This window comes from Labrus mixtus, chromosome 14 (genome assembly GCF_963584025.1).
Source record: "Labrus mixtus chromosome 14, fLabMix1.1, whole genome shotgun sequence".
Classification (NCBI taxonomy): domain Eukaryota; kingdom Metazoa; phylum Chordata; class Actinopteri; order Labriformes; family Labridae; genus Labrus; species Labrus mixtus.
In genome coordinates this window covers 8,816,870-8,839,327 of record NC_083625.1, presented here as the reverse complement: position 1 = coordinate 8,839,327, position 22,458 = coordinate 8,816,870, and the positions used below count along the sequence as shown (strand labels likewise).

The 22,458-nt window shown below is 40.4% G+C and overlaps 1 protein-coding gene across 1 annotated transcript; it reads left to right on the top strand.

The window, feature by feature from the left end:
* Nucleotides 1-11,442: 11,442 nt before the first annotated feature.
* LOC132988691 (multidrug and toxin extrusion protein 1-like) lies at nt 11,443-18,643 on the top strand. Its single transcript, XM_061056262.1, has 16 exons — nt 11,443-11,677; nt 14,466-14,567; nt 14,741-14,809; nt 14,923-15,071; nt 15,179-15,221; nt 15,355-15,399; nt 15,564-15,661; nt 15,841-15,938; nt 16,555-16,736; nt 16,835-16,943; nt 17,096-17,171; nt 17,428-17,497; nt 17,608-17,740; nt 17,824-17,918; nt 18,112-18,175; nt 18,259-18,643. Exons 1-16 carry the CDS (start codon nt 11,492-11,494, stop codon nt 18,474-18,476), a joined length of 1,737 nt encoding a protein of 578 aa, XP_060912245.1. The 5' UTR covers nt 11,443-11,491; the 3' UTR covers nt 18,477-18,643.
* The last annotated feature ends 3,815 nt before the right edge of the window (nt 18,644-22,458 follow it).

The following is a 22,458-nucleotide window of genomic DNA, read 5'->3' as shown; positions in this document are numbered from 1 at the left end:
AAAGTATAGGAACTGATGTCACATGGACATAAAAACAACACCTGAGCACATCAACCACTTGTTCTAAAAAAGCAAAATGTTGATGTGTATCAAAACATGTTTGTTAGTTTCATTCACATTTACTGTCAGGTTTGAATTGAACAGATCCACAGCATGTTTTCCATGAGCTCTTTGGCCTGCTTTTAATTTGTCCTTCTTTGACTTCCCTTTCCTGTCCAAACACATTACCCTCCTTGTGTGCCAATTATCCCCTAAGAGGCTGAAGGCCTCGCTCTTAAACAATAGGAGCAATCAGTTGCCTTCTCTTCCTCTCTCCGCGTGCCCCCCTTTACTCTGCTCACTTATCCAGCGGAGAGTGAAAGGGATGATATATTTTTCAAGACAACAGGGAAATGGCAGAGGGAGGAGAAACCAGTGGAAGAAGGAGAGAGGAATACAGAGAGAGAGAGGGCCTGCTGATTGGTTGGGTTATGTTGGTTCAAAGAGTCTAGAGGCACATTTGACAATGAAACACATGCATGCAGATGTTTGCTGCCTTTTCCAGAAAAGGTCAAAAATACACCTGCTCTGTCAACCTTAGCACTTATCCTCTTAACACTCAAATACACAAAAACATGCCCATTGACTTAAATTACCCTGCAACAAAGATGCCAACAGGGATCAAAGCCCACAGAAAACGCTCGGATGCAATCACAAGTGCAGGTGTTTTTCTGTAAGACTGGAGCAAAGCCAAATATCATTACAAATACTGTGGTTTTAATTTTTTAAAATCTTTTTTTGATTTTGTTTTCTACTTTAAAAAAATGTTTAATTTGTTTCTCTCACAAACCTTCAAAAATAAAGGATTTTTTTTTTTTATACCTGATACAACAAGACAACAGGAATCTTTTCTGCAAATGTATTAAATTCTTAAGTGATAATGTTATATACTTTAAGTCATTTGAAAAAAAAAAAATCTGTTGTGTCATTTTTTTTAAATTAAATCAGTTTTTTCACTCCAGCAGTTTTTCTGGGTCTTTCAATTTAACGCCTATTTCCCCTCTCATTCATGTCTGCCATCATGAGTCGTCAGAGGTTCCCGTCCCTGGGGAGGGAAATCCCAGCTGTCACTAAATAACTTTTCAGATCACACCAATAAAGCTAATGTCCACGGACACTAAAGGCCGTGGAGTCCATTTAACAGCTGCTTAACGCACGGGCACACAAGTGACACACGTCCACGCACACATGTATGGCTGTGCGCACACACACACAGATTGTTGTGGATTACTCTAAACAGGCTAATGATCTCCTCAATGGGACAACTGGGACTCCTTTGAGAACGTCTTCAGCCTGAGGTCCCACAGGGACCCGAAGAGAGGCTCAGGGGTAATTACAATGCAAATCCTGTGTGTGTGTGTGTGTGTGTGTGTGTGTGTGTGTGTGTGTGTGTGTGTGTGTGTGTGTGTGTGTGTGTGTGTGTGTGCATGTGGGTGTGTGTGTGGGGGGGTGTGGGTGTGGGTGTGTGCATGTCCAAGATTAGGCTAATCTAAAATCTACAATCAAGCAGCTTTAAATGTAACTGAATATATAGTTATGTATACATACATCTACCTCTGTTAGAAACCTTTCTTCAACATATTCTGTATTCACTATTGACCTGAATTACTGTATATGTGAATGACAATGTGATATTTGATATTTAACGTATAAAAAATAAGAATAATACAAACAAAGGAGCATCATTTTGCTCACCTTTTAGGCCTCTAAACAGCTTTTTAACAAATAATCTGTCATTTTCCATCTAATTCCTTTAACATTATATTTTGTTTGGTGTTCTTATTTTTCAAAGCTGTAGTTTACAATAATATAAGGCGTAACTAAACATGTCAGTGTACATGTTTGCTTTCTGTTTCCATTAATCCAAAATCAGGATGAGCAACCTTTCCATTCATGGAAAAACATCTGAACTGCACCTGCTCTGCACATTGTCAAAGATATTAAACCTTAAAAGGGCTGAGATGCAGATGACAGGAAAATAGAAGGACAAGAAATGGAGGAGAGGCTAATTGAGAGGGAGAGAAGGATGGGGTAAATGGAAGTATGATTGATGTGAGTTGGATGCAGGAGGGGGGAGGGGAGGAGGGGGGGGTGCAGAAAATGAGGTGGCAGGCACAAATTGGTCCTCACTTTTTTTTTTTGTCATTGTGCCTTTGTTTCGCCTCATAACCCCTCATCATCATCATCATTATTACCCCCCCCCCCCCTTTCTCTCCCTCTTTTCTGCCCCTTTTCTGTGGCGCTCTCCACGCCAATCAGATGGTAACATGACATTATGGCTCATTATACCTGTGCTGGATGAAGGCGTCCTTACCATGGCCACGTATCCTCTCCTGGTACAGTGCAGCACATTAAAACACATCACACCCTGCATAAATGTTCTGGAAATGTTTCAGATTTTTTTTTTTTATGTCTTTTTATTTCTTGGATCTCATTAACTTGGATTCAGACAGATTTGAAGGAGACACAGGGCATTATGCAATCCGGACATATAGTCTTGTTGCCACTAAAGAAAACACTGATGAAAGGAGATAGCGAGAGGCTGTAAAAGAAAAATGAGATGCAAAGAAAGGTGGGAGAGATAAAGAAAATCACAGGAGAAGGAAAGGTAGAACGAGAGCTGTGAACGCTCAAGCAGCAGAAAAACATTGTGGTCATCTGCAGTGCGATGAGTCACCTGTAGGCAACACACACACTCACACACACACATTTATACGCACAGACCCAAAAGAGACAGGCTTTGCAATCACAGCTCACAGCTGTGTTGCTACAATGCCATATTGTCTCATAAACTGCATTCACTGAATGCGACACATTGTCAGATCTGAAGCACAATCTTCTGCTGAATGAACCAGTGAACTTTTTTTTATTTTTTTAGATAAAATTTAAACGATTAGACCTTTAAAATCCTTGCTGGTGAATTTGAGAGACCAACCTGTGATTAACATAAACAGATTAACTAAATGTTAATGAAAGACAGGAATTACTCATCAGATAGTTTATTGGTACCTTCATATTTCTGCTGTTGTAATCAGCTGAAATAAAATGTGTGGATATAATCAGCCATCTGTATTCTGAGTACATATTTCCTTCTGCTCTCTGTGCTGTGAATGTGTTGGGCTGGGTCTTAAAGGGCTGGTCAAATGTGCTCTGATCAACATAGTCATTCAAACAGCCTTACGCTAACAGATCTGTACTAGAGAACTTTTTTAGAGGTGAAACTATAAAGACTATTTTCATGATCTCTCACATGGCTATTTTTTTTTTTGTTCTCTTTCATTTGAATTGCTGTTTGTGCTAAAATACATCAGAAACATTTTAAATATCGTACAGCACAAAGCAACATCATCAATGTCTTCTTTGACCACCCTGTCAACCCAAACATTTTACACTGGCCATAATGTGAACAAAAATCAGGTCAAATCCCACAGTGGAGAAATTGGAACATCCGAATCACAATACATTTTTAAACAATTATGACCAAAATTAAAAAAATAAAAAAAATAAAAATTTTATCATTTAATTATCGCTGCTCTCAAATCATGCACAAACGTGCTTTGACATAGTTTCACATGTCACCCACCTGTACTGAGCCTAATTAAAAAAAAATTTTAAAGGTTAATTCAGCCTTTGTATTTGCAGGTACACAATGCATAGTTCAATACATGGTGCAATGCATTTAATACCTGTCCAGCCAAGCAAATATACACATTTATTTACGTGACATAAATGTCAAACAAACTATTTCATTAATAAAGATAAAGCAGCATTTAATATACAGAGTGAACGAGACTTTAGAGTTAGATAAATAAATCTCATTTGTTTCTATAGCGTCTCTGTTACAGTGAGCAAAGACAAGAAAGAAGAAAACAAGTTTGTATGGTTCTATTGAATGAACTTGGTTTAATGTTACACTGAGTGTATCTAGTATACATCAAATAGCATTCCTCACTTAGTTACACTGAATAAGTTAGTCCCATCATTTTTGTAATTAATTGTAAACAAGTTTTGGCAAGCTAGTGGTCGTCGTTTTATAAAGTAAAAAGATACAGTATACTTTAGGGCTGTCAAACGATCAGATATGTTTAGTCACAATTAATCACTAAATGTCAATAGTTAATCTTGATTAATCACGTTTATTTTCCCATTAATTCACATTTGAAATAGAAATTGTTAGGCTTTTATTTTGAATGTTTGTTCTGTCAGAGTACTTGCTGTTTGAAGTCAACCCTACTTTTATTTTGAAATACAGTAAGGACATCATGGTCAACTGAAGGTTACGACATTAACTTGACCACGAGAAAGGAACTCGTTACGGATCAAAATGAGTGAAATATTTGATGCCATGAGGTGCATAATAGTTTGGACTCATCAACTGAGCTGTTGGGAGTTTTTAAAGTGAAACGAGAAATTCAAAAATACAGCAGTGTCGTCTTTTCCATCAATGTGACTACAGGGAGACATTTATGCAATTTCTTTCAGACCTTAATTAAGGCGATTAACGAGTTAATGCTGACAGCCCATAGTTAGCTACTAAACGGACCTTGTTTTCGTGTGGTCACATTTTCGCTTTTATTTCATCATTGTGCATTGAATTGAATCCTGAATGTGTGATGTCTTAATAACAAAGGTCTGCTTCAGTTTCTGACATCTTGTCTCTCCAGTGAAAAAAGACTTTGTAGCAGAGCTATATGTTAAACCGACTCATTATTCACTGACTGTCAGGCGGTGCAAGGTTACTGTAAAACAAAAACAAAGCATATATGCTGCAGCCTGACGGGAAATCAGGTGAGCTTTCAACAGCAACATGAGCTCATTTCCAAACTGTCAGCCCATTACAAAAGAGGTAGCTTTATGTGGCTGTACCTGCTCATTGTTCTTTTTAGTAGTGTGGCTCATGTAGAGAGAAGTTAGTGTCCGTGTAGATCCCACTTTAAGGGAGAAAAAGAGCAGATCTTGTCATCATTCATTCTAATTCACTCTGCGTTTAACTCACACTCTCCAGTCCCCCTCCAGCCAGCCAGCTTCATCTCTTTTTCATCACCAACACGCATCATCCCCTCGCTCCGCCCAGCCACCTCACTCCCCTCCCTCGCTTCCTCCATTCACTCTCTTCTCCCCCGAACAAGAATGAGTTTAATTCAGCTAATATAGTAGATGCTGTGGACAGTTGTGTTTTTGCTTTAGGATCCATAACAGCAGAAAAAAAAAAAAGATCTGTCCTTGTCCATCTTTCTTTGTTGTGAATTGTGAATATGCAGAAAATGTGTGTGTATGTGTGGGTGTGGGTGTGTGTGCGTGTGTGTGAGTGTGAATATTTCCGCAGCAATCCGCACACAAATTATTCCGAGGCACTCTTTTATTCATGGACATTGCATCTTTCAAAGCATTTCAATTTGGGGAACATTTTGGTTAAGTGGTTTATGCAACTTTCAGGAGACTGCAAACATTCAGGTGTGAAAGACCACCAGCTCTTAGCAAACACAGTGTTACCATGGCAACGCTGTAAATGAAGACATTTGGATATATTGTTTTTCACAACCACCAACTCAGTTAGAAATTGTACATATGGAAAGTCAATGAGAGATGAGAGGAAACCGTTTCAGTGCAGTTCACTTTGTTAACTTTTTTTTTTTTTTTTTACATCACTCTGTGGTTTTGACCTTTAACTGAAGAGTATGGCCACATATTTGGACAAACGCTGTACAAACACAAACGACAAACATCCACACTGCACCAAATCCTGCCCTGGCCAAATACTGAAATAAACGCTGAGAAGACTTTGTCAACTCTTCCTCGCATTTGTTTCAAAAGCAGATCAGTTTGTGCTTGTAGTCAAAACTTCTACCGCCTGTGAGTGGAGCCTTAGCTCCCAATCAGGGTCATTGTATGGGTACAAAGAGAAGTTCAAATAAACATGAATCATCCCGAGGTTTCTCAGGGCATCTAATTGTTTTCTAATAGATTTGATTACATCTGAAACGATTGCAGAGATTTTAAATCGCACATTATCGTGAAATGAATCAGAATTCATTGTTAAATTGTCTAAATGGTAACGTTCATTACAGCTTGACCTGTGAAAAATAAGACTTACGATATAACAAAAAGATGTTGGGGTTTCTAGAAAGATGTACATTAAATCAAAACCTTTCCTTAAAGCGGCACATTATGTTAGCTAACAAAAACAGTTAGCCAACTTTTAATGTCCTCACTGTGTAAGATCATCTGTTCAAAAGAAAGATGATACAACCACATGAATCACACTACTACCTTAAAAAGACAGAAGAATACGTTTCTCTGGTTCGAATATTGTTGGACACATTTATATATTTGGACACATTTATACATTTATCGATATCATTGATGATGATGATGGTTGTGACGATTGGTTTTGTTTGATAACGACGACTTATAAGATGGTTTCTATACTGATCAGAGCTCTCAAGAACTGCCGTCAATGTTGTGCTTTGCCTCTGGTCACTTCCTGTCAGCACCTGTGTGTCCAATCAGACTCAAAGCTGATCGTTTGCTCTTACTGACATTGTTCCCTTTTTTCTAGATCCTTGCTTGTGTTGTTCTTACTCTCTGATGTACGTCGCTTTGGATAAAAGCGTCTGCTAAGTGAATTGTAGAATTGTAGAATTTACAATAATGTAAATACAAATCCACAAAATACTGTCTTTTTTTAAATATTTTTATATAAAAGTTTTAGTTTGAGGTTTCAGATGTGTCTCCTATCATTCAACTTACTTGTGTTGGTTCTCTATATGATTCATGAGGAGCTTCAAAGGGAGATGTTGCCGGCTCTGCCATCTTATTTCTTGAAATGTAAAAAAGGCATGTAGGCTACAGGAGGCGCAGGAATGCCTAGAGGTTAGATCGCCCACGATGGACAGAGGCTATAGTCCTCAAAGCAGGCAGTCTGGGTTCAACTCCATACCCTCTGCACTTTGCCTCATGTCTTCCCCTACTGTCTCGTCCCTCTTTCCACTGTCCTCTCCTCAGAATAAAGGCATTAAAGCTTAAAAAACTATTTTTAAAAAAGCAACACATGCTGTGATGAACGCCACTAGGCTGAATCAGAGATCCCTGCATTGTAAGGTCAAGACTTGTGTGTGCTCAGCATTCTGACCCAAAGCTCCTTTGTTTTGACTCTATTCCCAGAACAAGATATCATGTAGTTATTTTAAGCCACTTGTCAGAGCGTGTAAGGATCGATTTAAAGAGCTGTGGGACTCTCAAGGCATCACAACCTGCTGGTGTGTTGAAAACGTGATGTGTTGCAGGTGAGGCAAGGTGCCGCTCTCCCCCTGTGACCCTCATGTCAGATCGTCCATCTCCCGCTTCGGTTCCTTGGACGCGAGAAAAAAAGGGAGGGGTGGGGGGGGGGGAAAAAGCTCCCGAGGGTGAAACTGAAAGTGAGAGAAACAGGTTGCTTTCTTTCCAAGGTCAACCAGCTGCCAGAGTCAATGAGCCTCTCCAGTGAATGAGTCAACAACAAAGCACAGCATCACTTCCAAGCATGAACATGTCACACAGCCCTCCGCCTCAAAAACAGTCATACAATAATCCCGTGGGATTAATGGATGGCTTTTCACTGAGTCACACAAGACATCCTTTAAACCTGTTTACTTTTATCCCCTCCAAGTTCTTTTTTTTTTTTCTTGTCTTTGTTCGTTTTAAGCACTCCCAGAGAGACCCTTCGGTGCTGTCTGTTTGTGTTTACCCCTGCGGACAAACCCAGCAGCTTCACCAAGGGTGCTATGGAAAGGACAGTGTGTCAGAAGGGGCCGAGCAGCATGCTGCCGCATTGTTTTAGAGGCTGGATGAGTCATGGTAGACGTATCGGGGTTGGTGGCATTGAGAAGGCTCGTCTGTTGCATCAGGACGGGGTTGTTAAATCAACAGTGAGATTATAATGTGTTCCCATGATGCTTGTTGTAGCGGCTCAGACAAGGAATTCATTAATCCGTAATTTAACCTAATTACCTCAGAGACTCGTCGCTAACATGGCTCGTGTTTTGTTCCTGAAGGTTAAAAATTCCACCATCTTCTTCTCAGTCAACCATCAACAGAAAAAGTCCTGAAAACACCAAACTCTATTTATAGCACCAAGTGAACAAAGCAGCATCGCAATGCTTATTACAAGTCATTTCTATATGACTCACCAAAGACATTCAAAAGCTCATTCATCATCGAAAGAGCAGACATCAAATTTTCATCTGCTTTAGTCATGGCTGAACTACTTTTCATCCATGTCGTCGTCTTTTTTTTCTTTCTTTTTTTTTTTTTTCCGATGAGATGAGTTCACGCTAAAAATTATTTGTTCCCTTGCCAAAGTCTGAAATTCAAATGAAGAGCTCACTTTGTGTAGAACGAAACTGAAAATGTGGTCAACAGTACGAGAGACAAACGAACACTCCATCAACCATTGCATTCAGATTTCTAAATATCGCATCTCAGTAGGGTTCGGCTTTGTCTGAGTGGCTGCCTTTTTTTTTTTTTTTTTTTTTTTTTTTCAGCCTGTACTGATAAACGCAAAATTACACAAGATTGCACACATACAATAGGGGCGTGTATAAGTGCGTTCATTTTGTGTTTGACTTTCAGCACACGTCTCTTATGATGATCCTGTATGCGAATGTCAAGTGTATGCAGGTGACACAACTCCAAACATAATCCCTTTTCCTCCATGCTCCCCTTTTCTCTCTACTTCCACCTGCCTCTCTTTGTGTCTCGCTCGCCCCCTCTGACCACCCTCACACACACTGCCAACGTGAGATAGCCTCGTCTGTGTGTCCAGCGCAAGTTGTGTCATGAGTGATAATATGTGACGTTGTACGTCACGTGCTGGCGGTTTTTAGGGTTCCACTAAAAGCTACTTATTATTGTTATCATCTTTAGGCATCGTCATTATCAGCTGGAGCAGACACGACGAGTCCCTCTGCGTCATTGTTCGCTCCAAAACCCCCCCAAAGCTCTCGCCGCCAAACGTAACCGACAAAGGGAGGAAGTGAACGCGTCAAAAAACACTCTGGCACTCTTTCAACGTTCCTCCCTTCGTCCATCCTCTCATCCATGCCCCCCCCCCCCCCCCCCCCCCCACGCACTCTGTCTCTCTTTTTGCCTCTCTATCAAATGTTCACTTCTTTTGTCTCATGCACTCCTTCTTGTTCCATCTCACTCTATCTTACTGCTTGACACAAGCTGCCCCCTACGCTCTCGCTGCGGCCGCCATTATCTATACCACCCATCTCCTCATCGCTCCCTTGATTTTTGTCTCTCGCAGGAAAATTCTCACTCACTCACATAGAAAAATGCACACACACACACACACACACACACACACACACACACACACACACACACACACACACATAAAGTGTCACTGTGCGTGCAAATATTTGAACCTCTCTCTAAAATCTTCTTCCACCCACACACACTTATCCCCCCCCCCGCCCTTCTGCCACTACCACCACCTTCTATGCTCTCTAACCCCCCCCCCCTCCCCCTTCACTCTAATCCTAATCACACCACCACAGCCGTCATCAGCCCTTATCTCACTCCACCAAATCTGCTGTGACTCAAAACAATTTCCTCTCATTTGCGATTTTTACTGCCCTCCTCCCACCTTCTACACCTCCATCAAACCCGCAGTCCCCCCCCCCCCGATAAAACCCTCTCTACCTCCTCAATACCCCATCGCGACCCATCAGGCGCAGACCCCACCCAAACGCACATGCACACAAGCACAAACACCTATACAAATGCACTCACGTATACACACACTCTGACGGTTCGCCATTAAGAATGACGACGGCTCATCGTGTGTAAGCGGTGACTTGCCACTGTCATCCAGTGGAGCCCGGGAAGAACTGCAGTGTGACGTCACGGCGGACGACGGTCCTGCTGGTTGGTGGAACATATTTACGCCTGTGTGTGTGTGTGATGCTGTGCGTGCAGTTGTGATGGGGGGAGCAGCAGGAATACAATTTGGTGGGTGGGTGGACCTGGTGGGCCTTGCTGCATCACTGAACCAGGAAAATGAATGAGAGTCTACATTAGGTGTCACCCACTATCCTCCCCCCTTGGCCTCCACACATTGCCCTCTTTTCTGTTCTTCTGCTTTCACTTGGGGCACAGACAGATGAAATTAAGTGTTTGAAAATATGTTTGACAGAATGTTTCAGGGTTCCTTGGATGTGTTTAATCATTTTAGGGAGCCGATGAGAGACACATGTTTTTTTTTTTAAATTTGATTAAATGATTAGAAATCCATTCAAAGTTCAGAGAGGCAGCCTGATGTGACAGAAATGTGAGTGTTGGTTTTTCTTTTTCCAACAAGAGCAAAACAGCACCATCTGATGGATGGTTTTAACAGCCACAACCAGGGAGAGTAACACCTCACTGAGAGGTGTTTACACCTCACTGAGAGGTGTTCACACCTCGCTGAGAGGTGTTACTAAAGGAGGAAAAATACAACATACTACATGATGATGTGACAGGATACAAGTACGTTTTAAGTGACAAACACATATATACATCAGTGATGGGGGAATAAACTCTCTCTCTGAGTGAGCAATAACATTAACTCGTTTTGTGTCTCTGCAGTCATGTAGAGCTTTTCACATTTGCACAAAACTCCTTATATTTGCAGGAGGAGCTGTAAGTGTCTTCTGCCTTACTGCAGTTCCCTCGTATTGGAACTGCAGTAAGGCCGAGTGAGCTGTTGTCAGAACACAGCAGGATATGTTCAGGAGAATTCAACTCAAGCTAGCGGGAGGGGGTGGTGACGTTTATTTGCTGTGACCGGTGCACCACCAGACACTGTCTGCATCTGACCGCTGCAATCACCGTGTACGTAATTAAACGGCTGCTTTCAGTTTTCTGTTTGCCAGTATGTTCTTCTCCGCTCTTTTGTTGAAAGTGGGATTCCGTCCCACTACTTGTAGCATTGAGATGAAGGCAAATATTCCCATCATAGTGTCATATAGCAGTCAGTCTGTCTGAAAAATGTCTAGACATTTTCAGGAGAACATTAGTGAAAATGGCTCTAGATAAAGATGTGCAGCTGCCACATCTTTTTTTTTTACCTCCAGTTAAAGATGTTGAAAGCGTTGTAACTCTGTATTCTTTTGAACTTTAGTGGAGAGTGCTGCAGGGACTTTGGGGGAAAACAACAAGCAGTGTTGCAGTGCTTTAAGTTTCAAGGAGTTTACAGCTTGTTGGCAGGTTAAGAAGGAGAGATATGATTTGTAGTGAAGCTCCAGCGTATACTGTAAATACCCTCTCAGAGACAGAGAGCAAGGTGGGCGGACATTGCCTTAGTTATTGATTATTTTCCAGGTAATTGGTTATTGATTCACTCCCTGCCTTCTTGTCTGTGTTTGAGGGGAATTGTAGTCAGTTTTTGGATTGAGTTCTTTTTTTCCCTGCCGAATCTCATTTCAGCATGGAAGATTTATACATAATAGCTGCAAAAAAAGGAGTAAAAGGACATACCAAAACAGATGAATCCCCTCCTGCTGCTCACCGTGTTGACTCATGCTGCGGACCCTGGCTGAGACGGATGAAGCTATTGGTGCCGGCAGACTACAAGAATGAAACTTTTCGATTTTTAAAACTAGCTGGGCCAGTGGTAAGGTTGTGTAAAGATCTAACACTTGACACAAATGTAATGTAGTGTAGTGTGAATCCACCAGATCAAAAAACATGTGCTGAATGATTGAGCACAACTCGCGTTAGAGAGGTTTGGCTCAAACGCAGAGGACAAGAACAAGATCAATATACAGATCAGGACGGCAGGATCAATAAGTGGCTTGACCTCAGACCCTGAAGAAATGATCATGAAGTGAGTGTTGTGAATAACAAAGACAATTTATTTTTTCTGTTCTAATCAATCTTAAGCGCTCTTTTAGATACATGCAAATGTTACTATTTTACAGAAAGATCTTCACAACTGCAGCAGAGAAGGAAAGGTGGCACCACACGGCAAAAAAAAAAAAAAAGGGTGGCTAGAGCCACCATGACATTGCCGATTGTATGTTAATCGAAGTCAGTAAGCCTAAAGTGAAGCATTTTTTTGCTGTCGCAGTTGTGTTTTCTGAGCGAAATGTGGAGAGGAGTTATATGTGAATGCTCAGCTATGACATTATGGCAAGCAGCATCTTCCTGTGTTGAAAGATAAAGACAAATATAGAAAGGAAAAAGGCTGGTAGGTGACATTACTGAGACTACCTACATGCTTTATACAGCCTAAGAGTTATGCACATGGCTTTTTAGGTATATAAGCTGAGCTAACTACCCATTTATGATGAGCAGAGACACTGGTACCTGGTTATTAGTACTTCACTATTATTGAACGGCTGTGTTAAACACTTGATTATGATTGGCTATTTATGCACAGCAACGGTCTGCTTTCCCTGGACAGATCACCGTTGTTTAGATAAACAAACTGTTACTAAGAAAAGCACACAGTTGCTAGGCTCTTATCCCAGGATCTGAAGAACAAAACCATCAAATGAATGTGAAAGACCTCTGGTTAATTTGACGTGCGTCTGTTTACTGTGTGGAAAAAGAGAAAGGAGAGGATAACAACAGTGAAAAGCAGATTAAAGATGTAAAAAAAAAAAACTGCGGGCTATGCCAGAGGTATCTACAAAGATGGCACATGAAGTAAACACGTAATGGAACGCACTATGGGATATGATGGGGTCTAAAGACTGCTGGATGGAAACGAAAAGTGAGTCAGACAGTGACAAGGCAGAATCACTCAATTGGGTGCTCTGGTGATTCATGCTGATCTGTTCACCTTGTCTAACTTCAGCATCAGTGGAAATGTTTAGTTTAATGGGAGCAAAAGCAGCTAGGATAGGTGCTTTTTTTTTTGTTTTTTTTACAGATTTATTTTGGGCTTTGCTTCTCTTTGGTTGGACAGTGAATAGAGTAAGAAATCGGGAGAGAGAGTGCCGGACTAACATGCGGGAAATGAGCAACAGGTCAGACTTGAACCCGGGCCGCCCTCTTAAAGGACTACGGCCTATGTACATGGGTCGCGACCTAACCGCTAGGCCATCAGCGCCCTGGTTAGCTAGGTTTTAGAAATGTTCAATTTAATGTGAGAAATGAAAGCTCATTTTATAAGAAATGTTCAATTTAATGTGAGAAATGAAAGCTCATTTTATAAGGTCAACAGAGTGAACAGTTGCCATGGACACAGCTCTAACTGTAGATTCCATGTGTTTAGCGGAAGAAATCAAAACAATTATTTGCTATTTAATATTTTGTTTGAAATGATTGATTCCCTGTGTAGCTATGTAATAAGCGGGATTATTTACAGCGAGCAGGTTGTCGTTTGAGAACCTTCAGGGTATGCAGCCCACTCTGTTTGCATTGAGCTCCTGCTCACCTCACCACGGTTCCATTCTGTGATAACAACCCATTCACTATAGAATAATACTTACACTGTCACCTACAGTAAAGAGCTGCTTTGACTTCAATGGTTTATGAGGACAGATGACATCACAGGAAGCTATTTTGTTAGCACAATAAGGCTTAGAGATGTGACGTTAAGAGTAGCCTTAAAGTAGTTGAGTGGACATCTGACTGACCCTCAAAACTGTTACATCCTGCAATGTGCATGCTATTTATTTATTTTTATTTCTTTAATTGCTACTTACATTTTGACATGGCAATAGTGGTTTAGCAGCAATGTTTTTGAATTTGCTCTATATTCAAAAAAACTGCTGAATAATGATAAAAAATTAAGAGGTCCAAGAAGTTACAGATAGACATCACTCTTAACTGTATCAACATTACTGATTTATCATGTACAGAATATAAATAAATATTTATAGATATGTGAAAATGTCCGACTTGTGTATGCATTTACATAGCAAACATAAGAAAAAAATGAATTCCAAACATATTTCGATATACTGCAGAACTAAAAATTAATGCATTTGCTAGCGTGCCCTTTAAGTGAAATTATCACTTTTTGAGGAGAAAAATGATTTGCCCATTCAGAGAACCCAACAGGTATCAATTTTTGACTGACTCCTATTCATTGCACAAACCCAGGACTTTAAAGAGGAAGACATTCACTTTCCTTTTGTGTAAACCTTTTGATGCCAAAGGCTGTCGAAAACCTACACCGGCAATCACTAGAACTATTTTCTACAGAAAAGGGAGGTCGTAAAAAAAAAATGCTTGGAAACACAAAGGAGCTGCAGCAAAGCTAGGCAGAGCAGATGTCAGCTGCCAGAGAAAAAAAAAAGGGACTTTTTTTTTTTTTTGTTCTTCTAGGCCCTTTTTGAAACACTCTTAATAACTCACTGCATTTGGAAGTTAATATTTGCCTCATGTTTGACCAAATTCTTTTGTGTTTTTGTATTTCTGACAACAATAGAGCGTGATTTGCTTTTTAGTTCATTTCACAGTTGATGAGCTTCTTGATCGGCTTCGTCAGCATGGTGTTCTGCGGTCACCTGGGGAAAACAGAGCTGGCAGGAGTGGCGTTAGCAATAGCAGTGAGTGATCTCGCTTTGGTTTGGTTTCTGTCTTTATTGGCATTTTGTTTGCAAGGATCACTGCTCATTCTCTGTCATAGCATCGCTTCAAAGTTCACTGCTGATTTGAATCAGACATGAATCTTTCCAAACAGTTTGTTTCTTCCTGACTAAAGTGTGTCATTTCATCACAGGTTATAAATGTCACAGGTATTTCCATCGGCTGTGGTTTGGCATCAGCATGCGATACTCTCATATCTCAGGTATGATCGTCTCATTTTTTATAACCAGGACCAGCTACTGCTGTGTTCACAGTGGGCTCTTTCTGATTTGTTTTCTTGTGACTATTTTCCCCTTTTTGACGCCTTTCCTGCAGACTTATGGGAGTGGTAACTTGAAACGTGTTGGAGTGATACTCCAAAGGGGAGTTTTGATTCTGCTCTTAGCTTGTTTCCCCTGCTGGGCCGTCCTCATCAACACTCAGCCCATCCTGCTGGCTATCAGGCAGAGTGCAGAGGTAGCCAGGTAAGCCCTTTCACTTTGAAAAGCATCACGCATCAAATGACATAAAGTGCTAAATATACACTTTTCAGTATGATAAGATGCACTAACATTTTTTCTGTCAACCAAAGACTGTCCCAGTTGTATGTGAAGATCTTTATGCCATCTCTTCCAGTGAGTCTAGCTCCCGCCATTTGTCAGAATGTGCTTTTGTATATCAATCCACATTATGCGGTATTGAATGGTTGTTGTGTTGCATTATTGATCTAATTAACTCCATTCATGTCCTCGTCGTCGGATTCCTCAGGCTGCGTTCATGTACCAGCTGCAGGGGCGGTATCTTCAGAATCAGGTGTGTTCAATGACGGGTGTGAAACAGCAGTTCATGACTGGAAGTTTGTAAGGGCTGAGATCATTTTCTGCATGCCATAGAAAGTACTGCAAAAAAAAAGTAACAAAAAAACATGTGCATTGAATTGGTCTGTTGTTTTAAAAGCAGCTTGCTGTGGCCTACAGGGCATCATATGGCCTCAGGTGATAGCTGGAGCCGTGGGGAATGTTTTAAACGCAATAATCAACTACATCTTCCTCACTCTCCTGGATTTGGGGGTGGCGTGAGTATGCCTTCCTTTGCCCATGTCCTAAGCATTTTACTCTTCCACCAAGGCATGAGCTCAGATAGTCTTAACTGATGTGTCTTTATTATAAGACTTATATTAACAAGCAGCCCACAATGGTTGTATGCTTTTTTTTTTTGTTGTTGTTGTTGCGATTCATCGTGAAACCCCTGCAGTGGATCAGCAGCTGCCAATGCCATCTCTCAGTATACCTTGGCAGTTTTCTTGCTTGTGTACATCTGCTCCAGAGGACTGCACAAAGCCACATGGGACGGTAAGTTAAAGTAACTGCCCCGTTTGACCTCAGAGTCATGATGAATTTATTATTGTTCATTTTTTATTATTATTGTTTGTTTGCCTTCAGGTGAATTTTTAAGTTTTGATTCTTAGCTTTTTATGTCCAGCTGTGAACTGAAAAAAAACCACTCTACCAGAACATACAGTAATGAACACTGTGTTTGAATAATTTCTAGTTAGTTAGTTTTTTTATCAAGAACACAAGAGCTGCTTGACAAACCTTAACCATTTTGGCATTATTCAAGCATTGCATTAATACAAATATTTTCTGCCTGGAATAACACTGACTGTATTATCATTAATTACCACATCTGAAAGTGCTAACAAGCAGATTTAAACACGCTAATGTGGTGAACTGAGGTGGTAAATATGTTAATTGAAACCTGCTGCACTTCTGTATGTTAAAATGATCAGCATGTACGCATGCCTAGATTAGCGCTCAGCTCAAGAACAGCCACACACACAGCGCATGTATGCAGACTTTTGTTGAATGCGTAAAGAGAAGAAGAATGTAGTGAGACGTCAGGGTAATGTGTCTGTGTGCTTTTCTCATTTTTAACAATACATGTTATTGTAACTATGATCTCCTATAGGTTGGTCAAGAGACTGCTTGCAGGAGTGGGGTACTTTTCTCCACCTGGCCTTTCCTAGCATGCTGATGTATTGTCTGGAGTGGTGGCTCTATGAGATCGCAGGGTTTCTGGCGGGCCTCATCGGTGAGGTGGAGCTGGGAGCTCAGTCTATAGTTTATGAAGTGGCGGCTATTGCTTACATGGTAATTTCTTTAGTCTGTTTTGTCAGAAGTTCTCCGTTTCTCTGAATATGATGGATGTATAATGTGACTACCTAATCTATCTCACCCTTGTCCTATAGTTTCCAATGGGTCTCTCTGTGGCTGCCAGCGTTAGCGTTGGAAATGCTCTCGGTGCGGGGAACACAGCGCAGGCCAAACTGTCCAGCAAGGTCTCCCTCATCTGTACATGTAGGAAACAGTAGCCTGACACATCTTCAGTAGAGGAGTCGAGGGCAGCTGTGTCAAATGATCTTTTCCTCAGTAATTTAAAGAAGATAATTGCTGTTTTCAATGTTTTTTTGTTATCTTATAAAATGCTGTGTTTCTAATGCCCAATCCAGTTACTGCGTCCTGTTTCATTGGAGCTTGTCTTGGTGTCTCTAAGGATGTGATTGGTTACATTTTCACCACAGAGAAGTAAATGCAGTCTTTAAAATCTAACCCCAACATTCACTCTTTTTAGTTTTCTAACTTCAGAAACACTAACAGGCTGACTCCTGAACAGAGAGCTTTGGTTAAAGTGTAATTCATTATCTTTCGTTCACTTCGTTGGACTCTTTGACCCTTATAGTTAAACAAGCTCAAATCATTGACTCTTTTCAGATGAATAAGCTCAAATGTTGTCATGTTTCGTTGACAGTTTTTCCTTCTTAACAGACTTTTATTATTTTAGAGAAATAATCCAGAGGGTGGCTGACATCATGAAGATATACTGTTTCATTCACATTGCTGAGGCATTTGCGGTGAGAGCCGACAGTATATGTTTTTGAAGTTGCTTCATGTCTCTTTAAAGTCAAACAAGCCCAACATACTGGAACAACTTGTACATTTGTTCTTGTTTTTTTCTCCCCAGGCTGCAACAGGAGGTATCGTCAGGGGGGCCGGGAAGCAAATGATTGGTGCTGTGTGCAACTTGGTGTGTTTTTACTTCATTGGGTTCCCTATTGGAGTATCTTTGATGTTCCCAGTCAAAATGGGCATTTTAGGTGAGGACCAATAGAAATCATGAATATTTTAAACTTTGTGTCTTAACATATAAAAGACCATCCCTTTATAATCTCTCTTCCAGGGCTGTGGTTGGGGTTTTTAATTTGTGTTGGGGTGCAGTCCATATTTTTTACAGTTTTTCTGTATAAACTAAATTGGGAGAAAGCCACTGAGGAGGTGAGTAACTCCACTGGTCACACTGAATTAATAAAATGTAATTGCTATTTTATTTTTTTTCATTCATCTACCTGTGCAAATTCAACAATGAAGCCTTCATTTTGAACTAGTTTTACAGGATGTTTTCTCTCTTTTATACTTTTTCAATGTGGAAAAAGATGATTTATTCCTCTACTTGAATACCTCTGAACAGGCGCTGGCAAGAGCAGGGGTCAAGATTACAGAGAGGATCGCAATATTTGTAATAGAAAACAAAGGTAAAATCCAGTCAATCTGTTGTTTTACCTTCAACTACATAAGAAAATCTAAAGTAAACCATGTGCTTAAACTCACCACACAGACTCTGATGGGAAGCAGGCCCAAGTTACAGCCGGTAGATCTGGTTCCTTGAGTCTTGAGACGCTCGATGTACTCGGCGCAGGTCAACAAATTTCCGATGACGCAGCGCTATCAGTCAGGCAGCTGGTGGTGCGACGTGGGCTCGCTGTGCTGCTCATGCTCGTCATCCTCGCCGCTGGAGTCTTCATCAGTGAGCTGCTCATCAGACTGCTCGAGTGAGGCAACAAGTGACCGTTATTAGACAAAACAAAGAGATGTGATTCATCAGAGTTCAGATGCATCTCCATGTTTAGCAGGAGAGCTCGGGGAGAGAAAAAAAATACTAAATGACACAATGAACAAACAGAACAACTAATAAAAGTGACACAGCGTGTTCTTAAAAGGTCTGTCTGCACTCAGAGTTTTGCATCTTAAACTCTTATTTGACAAGGATGACAGAAAAGACAGCTTTCAGCTTACACTCATGCACATAACTTTAAAGCCAAATGTTCTATTTCTTGCTCTCATTTTGTTGTGCACTGATAACGGAAGAATCGCTCAATTAGAATGACTGTTAATTACAGAGGATTTTCCTTGCAAAAAATGTTCATGTAATTGCACAATTGCATAAGTGACGTTTTATGTACAGATTTGATTTGGATTTAGATTGTTGGAGAGGAAAGAGAACAGTTACAACTTGATTATTCAGTTCAATTCAATTCAAATGAGCTTTATTGGCATGACAGATCAGCAATCTATGTTGCCAAAGCAGCGCAGAAAAGTATGGTTAACAAGTGATTACTCAAATATACAATATACCAATATCAACAATCATAACAATTATAATAAAATACATTAACGATAACAGTTTTAAGGTGTAATTACTGAGGAACATTGAGTGTAGTTTGTCTTCATTTGTGACGACCATGAAACTATTTTGCAGCTTGTACTGTACACTGGTGTTGTAGTACTCGAAAGCGGTCTAGGTCTAAAGGCCACTATCGAAGGTTTCGTCTCAGAATCGAAAATATTTTTTACGGTATAGTATGGTTATGGTTACGGCCGCAAACTTTCCCAGTTCTATGGTCTTAGTGAGTGACACGCCCCCTGCACACAAGATGGTGATTTTGCTGGGTTATTTAGGGGTCTTGGTCCTGTCTCGGTCATGCCCTGCCTTGACTCTGTCTCGACCCCTAAATGTCTCGGTCTCAGAGCACTCCGGTCTAAGGTATGTCTTGGTCTCGGTTAGTGTGGTCTTGACTACAACAGACGTTTCTCCCCACATATAGATAGGACAGCTTCTGAGTACCGGGGAGATGGCTGAACTCCGGATGCATTGATCTGTTCATAGAAAGCCTCTCTTAAATCTTTATATTTGTTACAGTTGTTGCTTTATTTCAAGGATCATCTTTAAAGTGCAGTTATGTTCAATAGTAGTCTGTTTAAATTGCATTTTGATTTTTCTTACTATTTCTTGCTGTAACGTAGTTATATGTGACAGATCAAACGCAGACATGTTTAGTCATGTTTTGAAAAATATGACTTTAAAGAGGCAGCCAATGGAAAGCACAAATTCAATTGGGTATAGGCATGTCTCCTTTATATAGACACATGCTGTGTAAAATTGGCTCCAATCAAGACACTGACGAAATATATATGTATATTCCTTCTCTCATATGTAGTCTGAATAGATGCCACAATTATAAATAGTATGATTAAATGTTATATTTAGGCTGCAGCGCATCAATGGATGTGAGCTTTCATCATCAAAGAGAGATGCTGTTCTTTTTCCTCTGGTTTATTTTTCAGTCCTTTGATCTCTGCTGCCAAATATGACGATAATCAAAGGTCTGTGTGCTCACACTGCAACATGCTGTCTGGATGAAGACATGTCAAACTGAGCAAATCAACCACCTGTTTACGCTGTGCAGGCGCAGATTACCAGCTAGCGCCGGATTGACACTTATAGCCTGCTAAAATAAGGAACTAAACCCGTTGACAACCCACTGAAATACAAAAATATATGGCTACGACTCCATATTTTGAGACATAAGCCTATTTGATGTCAGGAGCAAAATGACGTAGGAGTAACACCACTTTTGTTTGTCTTTAAAATACAAATCTACAGCCTTAAAGACAATGGGTCAATGCAGAAATGTGGTTCCAGACAGGACATTAACAACCCACCAACCCCAAACTGTCCCCTTCTTTTTCAGACTTCCTAAAAGTTTTTCATGGTTTGGTAAAGCTGGTTGAGACAGAAACCTCCCTTGTGATATCAGTATATTCACGTGAAAGTTGTGCTGACTTTCACATTAAGAATCTGTGAATCTGTTATTGTGTGTCAACCTAGACAAAGGGTCTGATTTATTTTATTGTTCTTTAACATAAACCCCATTACACTGGTGTAAGAAAAAAATGTGTGGCGATTCAAATATTTCAGATTTTTCTTATTTTGTGTCTGTTGGACAGAGCCAGGCAAGCTGCTAGCACGTGTTCCAGGCCTTTCTGCGACATGTAAGATACGCTGAGCTAGCACGTTGCTAGCTGCAACTTTAAATGCAAGTACAAATTTGAGAGTGAATTTGAATTTTCCATCTGTAATGTGAATACGCTACTTCTCACAATGTCAAGCTATGTAGGATATATGACTTTGTAATAAAATACTCTAGCTGCTTTGGTGTCAAGTTCAGAGTAAAACAAAAGCTTGATACTGTTTGGTACAGATTTCAAACCCTTTAAATCTGGATTATTAGGTTTGGAGAATCAAAATGATAACAACAGTCCAGGAACTGTGTTCAGATGTCTGCTGTACTGTGCCTTAGCTTAAAACCAACAGAAAGGAAAACGTAGACAAAGAGGACATACATGCAGGCCATTAAAACCAAACAGAAGCTTTAAATACTTAGTGTGTCATGATTTGGTTTTGTATTTGAGTTTCCTTGTTTTATCCCAGTGTTGCTTGTTTCCCTTGTGTGTTAATGTTCCCTAGTGTTGCTTGTTTTCCTTGTGTGTTAATGTTTCCTAGTGTTCATGGGTTCCTAGTTTTGTCTTCAGTGTTTTCTGTTTTATTTTGTCATGTATTATCCTCGTGTATCTCTGTGTTCTAGTGTGTTTTGTTAGATTCTTGAGTTCTGTGTGTCTTTCGTGTTTCATGATTTAGTTTGTAGTCGTCCTCAGTGTTTCTTGTTTTCCTGCCTCTGTGTGTTTCCCAGTGTGTTTGCCCTGATTGTCCTCACCTGTGTCGTTAGTCTCACCTGCGTCTGATTACCCCATGTCTATTTAGTCTCTGTGTTCCCTTCTGTGTCAGTTCATTGTATGTTGTTTGTATGTCGTTCGTTGGTATGTCAGTGCACCGGTGGCACCCTGTTTTTGATCGCTTTCGGATCGTTTTCCAATTGTGACGTAGTGTTTAAACCAAATTGCTAGAAGCATGGGTAAAAAAGACCATTTAAGTTTAAAAAATAATTATATAGTAAGCATCAATCTTTCCATTTAGGCATCGAAAAGGACTATAACTGTCCTTCATACTGTTCAAGATAGGTTACATATCACTTTGTCTGGTTCTAAACAAAATACAAAAGAACAACCCATCCCCCATCAAAAAAATCACCACTTGGTACAGTCCAGGTTACCGATGGTGAGGCAAGGGGCGTTCATGTGCAAGTGTTCATCAGAGTATCATCCTCAACCACAAAATGGTTCTGGTAGAGGACGATTATATAAAAATAGGTCATTACTTCAGCATAGCTTTTACATTTGAATTTTCCATGAAGGCTCCATGCTGGCACCCACCGGCCTCTGCACCCTTCAAACTTAGACCAGCATTGGCCCACAACCACATTGACGTTTGCAACAGTCCCTTCAAAACTTGCATTTGAAATTTATTGTTACCTAACATGTAAATCAGGCTTGATTCATACATGGTGACATCGTCATGAGCTTCAGTCTTGCTCATCAGTGCAGACACAGCCTGTGGCTCCTCACAGAGACTGTAATCTTTGCCCGCTCACCTCCAGAGAGTGCAATCAGTAACATGCTGAGGCATCATTAACAAGTGGCTGTGTGAAGATCTGCTGCTACTATGGTTAGACTGGAACTTGTGATACAGTGCAGCTCAAGCTAGCTCATATTAACTTTAATGGTTGAGTCTCAACTACTAAATGGGATTCTGTTAATATTGTATTTTATTTGGTGAACTAGAAACTAGTGGAAATTAGAC